Consider the following 8,019-nt stretch of genomic DNA (forward strand, 5'->3'; position numbering starts at 1 on the left):
TATTTTTCTTTATGGCTGAAGAAAAACTTAACTGTGTATATATGCCATATTTTCTTTATCAATTCACCTGTTGAAGGGTAAAGAATAATTGGTCAATGAATAATAGCTGTTATTATTTGTTGGTCACAGCAGTGTGGGCTTTCCCTTCCCCTATCCCAGCATTAAAGGATCTGTCTCTAGCAAGATGAGTAGTCTGTTCTGTTTCTTCTCCCACCCATCTGTTCCCTTCTTTCCTGCTCCTTGTCACCAGTTCCCTTAGTGCCCCCCCACTGGTGACAACACCCCTGCCTCCTTCCCACCCCTCACCAGGTCTCCTCATACTGCACTGGCCTGGCCCTGTTTCAGCGTGGCAGGAAGCCCATGGTGAAGTTTGGTGTGACCCTTGTAAAACCCTGGGGTTTTGAGGACATCTTTATATCCTGGGTTTCCAGAGGACACTTGAAGTGGAAATTCTGCATGATGGTGGTGAATAAGAGAAAGAGCTCCATTGTAGCCAGGCCTTTTCCCAGGCAGCTCCGCTTTCCTGAAGAGGAGGGGAGGGAGGGGCCGAGGTGAAGCCAACTGTACCGCAGCCTTGTCCCCAGGACCATATTCCTGCCATCTTTTCCCAGGGAGGAGAGGCTGCAATACTGTGACCTGAGAGAATCTCTCTCTCTCTCTGAGCCTCAGTTTCCCTTGTACATGAGACAAGGGGGTCCATGAAGGGCTGCAGCAATGGGAAGCTTTAGGGCCACACACCTTCCCCCCAATACATTCTCACATACGGCCTCTGTGCTGTCTTCTCCTTTCTCAGGGTCTGATGGTTGTGTGTGTGTGTGTGTGTGTGTGTGTGTGTGTGTGTTTCCTTGGAGGGAACTCTTACGTACTTTGAGCCTTGATTTCCTCCATGGGGAAAAGGGGATTTTTATTTCCCCTTGGCCTGGCTACAGAAAACTTTGTGCTCAGGAGTCATGGGGATTGCAAGTAGTTGCTCAAGTGTTCATGGCAACAGCTGGAGAAGGACTCCAGGCTGCACTGAAAAAGGAGATCTGGGATGAGGGAGGCCCATGTGGGTGTGAGCCCCCTGGTCTCTTACCCATGGAAAAGGGCACATAAGCATCAATCCTCTTCAGCTGTCCCTGGTCATCCAGAAAGTGCTGGGGGTTGAAATCTTCAGGTGCAGAGAAGAACTTGGGGTCATTCAGCAGGGAGCCCAGCATACAGATCACATCAGTGCCCTAGCAGGGAAGAGGAAGGGGGATTTGACATGATGGATCCGGGGTGTATGTACTGAAGGCAGTGAGTCTTGGGGTTGGAGGGAATTTTGTGCTTGAGGTAAAGAGAAATGGGAAGTGAGGTATTTGGGGTCCTCTCTGGGAGAGCTTCATGGGACATGGGACTCCTTTCACTCTGTCAGGAAGTTCAGAGAAGACGGGGTGTGTGTCCTGGGGCAGGAGGTTGGGGCATATACTGCTCATGCCTCAATGAAGGAAGTTGGGAGCACTTGGAGGTTTGTGGGCCCCAAAACAAAAGATTTGGGGACTGGGGTGAATCTCCAAGGTATTCAGTGTGGGGGAGACATGGGAAGCAGGAAACTCTGGGCGGGAGGCCTGGAGAGACATGGTAGTTGAGGAATTTTTGATTCCCCAGCCTGCAAAGCCTCTAATTGAAAGGGAGTGTTGGGGACCCAGGAAGTGAGTTGGAGTCCTGCTAGGTGGGGCAGGGCAGCACCTTGGGTAGGAAGAAGTCCCGAAACATGGTGTCCTTGGTGACCCTGTGAGTTAGGCCCATAGGGCCTATGTTTGAGTATCTTTGTATTTCACGGATCACTGCCTCTGTGTACGGCATCTTGGTTCGGTCCTCAAACTTGGGCTGCCGGTGCCTGCCAATCACTCGGTCAATCTCCTCATGGACCTTGGCTGTAGTAAAGGCAAAATGTGTTTAGGTATCCAGGGAACTCACAACAGGGATTATAGTTCATCTCCACACTGTAACATGAATGCATGGCCACCATCTATGCGTCACATGCACGTGCACCTTTCAAAACAAAAGTCAGTAATACATTTTTTTGGCCAGTGTCTCATTAACCTCTTCATGCTATAATCATAGGGGAGGTACATTGGAGAAATCTTAGTTGATGACCCCAGGATATGGGAATTTGGCATTCATTGGCTCAGCAGAGAAGTGATATGCCAATTTCTAAGGAAATGTTCAGAATTTTTGGACTTGCCATCTTCTTCTGTCCTTGCATACCAGGGCAGGTCTGAGGGTCCAGGGACTTGGCAGACACAGGGTCATTGTGTTAAGCTCAGAGGAACTGTAGGATCTATCAATCCTCACTTCCATGTCCCCAGCAGTCTTACCTTCCACATCAGGGTGCCTTATGATCTGCAGAAATCCAAAGCACAGGGTCAGACTGATGGTCTTTGAACCCGAAAAGAAGAGGTCCAGAGTGGTCATCACTAGGTTCTTCATGTAGAACTCTGTGTTGGGGTTATTCTTCTCCTGCAGGGGTAGTGGTCTTCAGTCAGAGTTGTGTTACTGCTTCCCAGGATGACCCAGGTGTTTTCCTTGGACCTATCTCTCCTAGGGTCAGACCTAGGGTGGTGAAAGAACCCGGGTCTGCCACATTCTCTATAGTTTTTAGGCCTTTGTCCAGGCTGCTGGCTCTGCCCAAGATACTCTTCTCACTTTCTTTGCCTTGCTGAGTGTCTGTCATTTAATAATCAGCTTATTTGCCACTTTTTCTAGGGTAGGGATATTTTGAAGGAGGAATAGAGAGAGATTGTGAGAAAGAGAGGCAGAGATGTGAAGATGGAGTGAGTCAGAGGGAGAGAGAGGTTTGGAAATTTCCACAGAGAATTTTAAGTGACATATCCTCTCCCTTCTGCAGAAGTCTCAAAGCTTCCTATAGCGAAATAGTCTCCCTTGATTTTTTGAACATCTGACTCTATAAAGTCCCATTGCTTTCTGCATTCATAGGAGTCTGACATCCAAATGGGGGTGGAGGCCCTCCAGTGTGACGCAGTAAAGTCAGGTCCTAGCCACACAGGTGTTTTTGATGACTGGGGTAGAAAAAGGTAGAGATGGAGTGACTACCAGCACTGACCTTAGAGTCACAGAGATACCAGTTTGAGCTTGGGTCCACTGCTGCCTGCCATGCAACACTGGGCTGCACTTTCCACATTTTTAATATCAGGGTCAAAATACAGCATGGTTAAGAGGCCCTGAGTGCAAACTAGGTGACTACAATCAAGAACTTCTGGTATTCCATGGCACACACAGGTGGGTACGAGCATTTTCTATTTGCTCATGTCTTGCCTGGAGTAAGGAAGGGGTCGGTAGCTGGAAGAGTGATGTTTGATTTTGGTTTGGACTGAGAGGATTTTTATAATGGCCCAGTTTGAATGGTCTTGGATTCCCCCTCCTCCCCATCCTGATTCCCCTGCACTGGTTTGGACCTCCCCACTCTGGCTGCTGGCTGCACCTCCTGCATCCGGATGAGAAAGTAGTGAATGAAGTTCTGCGGGGAGCTGGGGTCCAGAGTGCGCTGGTTCTGCTCCACCTTCTTGGCTATGAAATGCTCCAGCCCCTGCATGTTCTTAAAGGCCTGTTGCTGAGGTCCTGGCAGGTACTTCATCACTGAGTGGAATATTTCAAAGAGCTGCGGGTTGTGCCGAGAGGAAGCAAAGCAAAGAGAATTGTGAGAGGAGAGCACCCAGTGGTTTCTGTTCCATGGCGAGAATGGTACTGGATTCAGGGCACCTCTCTGGTGGCTGAGGTGTTTCATGGGAATGAATGGCAAGTCTTCTTATTGATGAATTATGAGGGCCATTGTCTAAAGTGAGATGGATGGGATACATGTGCAGGCTTCACACCTGCAGGTAAGATGGATTGGTCATTCATGTGTTCAAGTGATTTGGGAATGGGTAAATTCCAGGCTTTGAGGTAGTCAAAGGAGGCTGTAACAGAGGATCCCACATTGAGGAGACTAGGTATTTAGGTGGGCTCTCTTGTAGTCAGTTGTTTAGATAGTTATTGGATTTCATGTGGTGGTTGCCTTACAGGCATTCAGTCATTAATGTGGGGCTACCATTCCGGTGTTAAAGTGCAGTATGAATTTAGGTTCAGGTATCTAGGTATTCAAGGGGACGGCATAGGGTGCACACCTCTGTCATTTGTTGAGTAGACTGGATTGGAGGACACTTACTGGTTGTTGTTTTTTTTTTTTTTTGAATGACATGTCCATATATTTACCTGAAGTATCTTGGTTAGGGCACCAGACTAGGTATTAATGTATTTAACTCACTTGAGTAGGGGATACTGGTATAGATAATACAGTGGGGTTGTTTGTATTAATTAATGTATTTAGGCCACTTGAGTAGGGAATACTGGTATAGATAATCCAATTGTGCAGAGGTCAAATGATTTTACTGTCCTGAGTTTTGCCACACGGGGTATTAGGTATTGGAAGGTGGATGAGGCAGTCCTTTCTCCATGTGCAAAGACATTTAGAAGCACTAGATAGAGAGCATTGATAATTATTTAGGTACTTCTTTCAGGCTGGGTTAGAGGGAAATTGCCTGGAGAAGTATGGGAGTCTGGGGAACCTATTGAGTAGTGGGGGTACATTTTTGGGGTTGTGGTAGTGGTCAGGTAGGGGAAAAAACTGGAATAGGAATACCTGCCCTGTGGGAGAAGATGCAAAATTCATGATCTCCCCAATCATCCGCAGTGCTGATGAAAACTCTTTGTCCTCATAGTCGAAGCGGTCGCCAAAGAGAATTGAACTGATGATGTTGCTGACTGTTTTGTTCAGATAGATGGTAGGATCGATGAAGGCACCTGTGAGGTGTAGCAGGGGAAGAGAGGGAAGGGAATTGGGAGAGAGTCAAGTGGATGTGGAATTCAAGGAGGGTTCTGCAGTGACGCACCCAATTCCCAGCATCAGACCTGAGAGCTGGGAGCACAGGTGCCTTTCCCCAGCTTTGTCACAAATCCAGGCCACAACCCACAGGTCACTAGGATTGGGTGTGTTCTTCTCTTTCCAGAGCATCCTAGGGTTTCCCACTCACCGTGTGTACTCCGCAGGGCCCCGATGAGGAAGCTCGCCTCCTCCTGGATGCGCTCCTCAATGCTCGGCTTCCCCACTGCAAATTCCCGCAGTGTGGAGAGGCAGAAATGCTTGAGTTGCTTGGTGCACTCCCCATTGCTGAAAGCTACACCTGGGGAGGTGAGAATATGGGAGGCAGATGTCACAGACAGGCTCGTGACCCTTCATCCACCTGGAGGAGCCTCCTGAGATGAAGGCAGGGGGACAGAGATGGATCCAGAATGAGTGTGAGAGAAACCCATGATTACAACCTCAGAGTCCATGTGAGACACACCAAGAAAGAGGAGAGCGCCTAGGAAGAGATGATCAGAAGAGAGACATGGGCAAAACAGATAGGTGGGGAGAAAAAGAGATCCAGAGACATTCCAGGCAGGGAAGGAAGGAAAAGGGGAAGGAGAAAGGGTTCAATGAAATGAAGGGTGATTGTAAGAACTGGAAGAAGATCCAAAAACTGTGAAGGATTATAGGGCAGGCCCGAAATAGCTGTAGTTAGGCTCCTTCACTAAGACTTCTGCTGGGTGGGTTTTCAGTTTGTATGTAGTCAAGGTCATAAACACTTTGATTCAGTGTATATACTGAAGGTCATAAACATCTGCTTGAGAACATGTGACCACTGAAGCAACCTGTTGACATGGTGCCTTCTTGTCTGGCCTGCATATAAATTAAAAAGTCTATGGAAATGGCTTGGGGTGCTGACTAGGGGGCTGGCTGGGGCTGAAGATTGAGGCAGGGACTGGCTAAATATTGCTGCTGCCTCGGTATAAAGTATGTCTATCATCCCAACTGTGTCTTGCATCTTCTCCCCTCTGCAGGGATCCCAAATCTATTTTCTGAGATCGGTGCCCCTCTCTGACATGGATATAAACTGAGCTGGGGAAGATGGAAAATTCAGGAGAGAGAAACTAAGGTTCTGGGAGAGGAGATGGTGGCACAAGAAGATAGAGAAAGTAGACATGTGAGATCCTGACAGAGCCAAAAGAAAGGAATAGAGGAAATTAGAGAAAGAGTCACCGGGAGTCACAGAAGGTGAGGAAGACAAAAAGATAAAAGCTGCATATAATGTTTAAGGGGCGGGATGCCAATAGGCAAAGGTTGACAGGTTCTAGGAAATTGGTCAGTCAAAGAGCTGAAGAGACATCTCATGAGAGGAACAGGGAGATGGGAACAGAGAGGGCAGGAGAAATGGGACACAAAAAGCTTAAGACAGTCTAGAGGAAACACAGAAAGGAGCAACCATTGATAAGACTGTGGAGAGAAGACCAGACACCGTGCCCACAACCTCGAGGGACAGGTGAGTAAAAGGGAAAAGCCGGGGAAATTCAAGACACCATGTTTGCCTGCCCACATCCCCCCACTGTGTCCCCCTCACCATAGCCTTTGAAGAGGTGGTCAAAGGTGGCCTGCTGGCCTCTCCCACTGAACTCCTTAGCCTGATCCACCAGCGCCTCCTTCACCGCATTATATCCATACAACACTACAACCCGGCGAGTCCCCAAGTGGATGGTGAACACAGGGCCATAGTGCCTGCTCATCTGTAGGGGGTGGATGGGAGTGGTTAGAGGGATGATTTCCTGTCCATATTCCTCATGTCAGGGTCCAGGATGCATTTCTCCCAGGCTCTGGTAGTCAAGGAGCTAAAATCCCAAGATCTGGAATTTTCTGGCCAGGAACTGGCTGCTGAACCTGAAAAATCCCTGTGTCCTAAGAATCAGATGCATCCTGGTCAATCCTCTGCCACAAAGCCACAGTGAGTCTGGGAAGCCCCCAAGCCCACCCAATTCCACCCACTTCCCTGCCTGGTTTGACCTTCACAAGGCTGTTGTACATCTCATTCTTTTCCAGCTGCAGGTAGTTTCCAAGAAAGGGCAGTGGAGTGGGACCTGGAGGCAGCTTTCCCTGGAGACTCCTGTGCTTCCAGACAGACTTCAACACCACTGCACTCAGGCAGGCCAGCAAGGCCACCAGAATCAGCTCAAAGTCCAGCATGGTGCTAGTGTTACAGGTAGGTGGTGATGGCTGGGTAGTTTGCACTTATATACTGTGGGATATAACTGTGGCCTTTGGTTCTGTTTATGCAGTTGCTTCTTTCCTATCTGAACCACTCCATCCAACATGAACCTTGACTATTTTGGAGAGTGAATGAACTCCAGGTCAGCAGCTGATCCTGTGGTGTTGGCCAAGCCTGGTAAATATTCCTTACCAAAGTCAAGGATGTTATTAGCCTCGACTCGTGACTTTGGCGCTAACAATTATCAGATGTACTGGGACAATGGGAATCCTGCATGCAGCAGAATGTTCCTAGTACTGCAGAAGTAGGATAGCTGCAAAAAATGTTTCTAGCTCTGTAACTTTTTGGGAACAAAGGAATCTCTTGGTTACTCAAAAGCTGTGAACAATTTGCAAAGCTTCTGTAGTTAAACTTCCTGACTATGAGACCCTGTATAATAAACTTGCAGAGCTAGTTGTGGGTCATCAGAGTGTATTGTTCCACCTGGCCCCAGCTTTGCTTGATAATGCCTCTGTGTTTTTCTCCATCTCCTGTCACCCCTACTTGAGAATCCTTTGCTGATGCTGTGTGGATCTTGGTAGACTAGGTTACAAAAGTTGCAGCCAAGAAAAAAATTAACATGTAGTGGAGCTCCAGGAAGAATTCACATCACTAGAATAGGAGGTATCTCAGGATGTGCTATATGGAGGTAGGAAACCAAGGCAGAACAGAGGACATTAGGGTATTTGCATGTCTGATTACCCAAGCTTTGGATTTGTGGTACCAGATTGAGAAGAGATCTCACTGGTGTGCATTTTGCAGTCTATGATAGAATTCAAGTCCCATATTTTATAGAGATTATAAAGGATGTGAGACTGGATATGGGGGTCTTTCATTGACTTATCGTAAGGGACTCAGGAAGGGAGAATTCTGGGTGATG

The 8,019-nt window shown here is 47.9% G+C and overlaps 1 protein-coding gene across 1 annotated transcript; it reads right to left on the bottom strand.

Annotated features, from left to right (window-relative positions):
• Positions 1-341: 341 nt before the first annotated feature.
• LOC143383567 (cytochrome P450 2A13-like) lies at positions 342-7,078 on the bottom strand. The gene is made up of 9 exons (XM_076838266.2): positions 6,899-7,078; positions 6,462-6,624; positions 5,055-5,204; positions 4,664-4,824; positions 3,467-3,643; positions 2,343-2,484; positions 1,711-1,898; positions 1,076-1,217; positions 342-523 (listed from the first exon to the last, which is right to left on the bottom strand). The coding sequence occupies exons 1-9, from the start codon at positions 7,076-7,078 to the stop codon at positions 342-344; spliced, it is 1,485 nt and encodes a 494-aa protein (XP_076694381.2).
• Between the last annotated feature and the right edge of the window lie 941 nt (positions 7,079-8,019).

The sequence above is a fragment of the Callospermophilus lateralis genome, chromosome 18 (genome assembly GCF_048772815.1).
Source record: "Callospermophilus lateralis isolate mCalLat2 chromosome 18, mCalLat2.hap1, whole genome shotgun sequence".
Lineage (NCBI taxonomy): Eukaryota > Metazoa > Chordata > Mammalia > Rodentia > Sciuridae > Callospermophilus > Callospermophilus lateralis.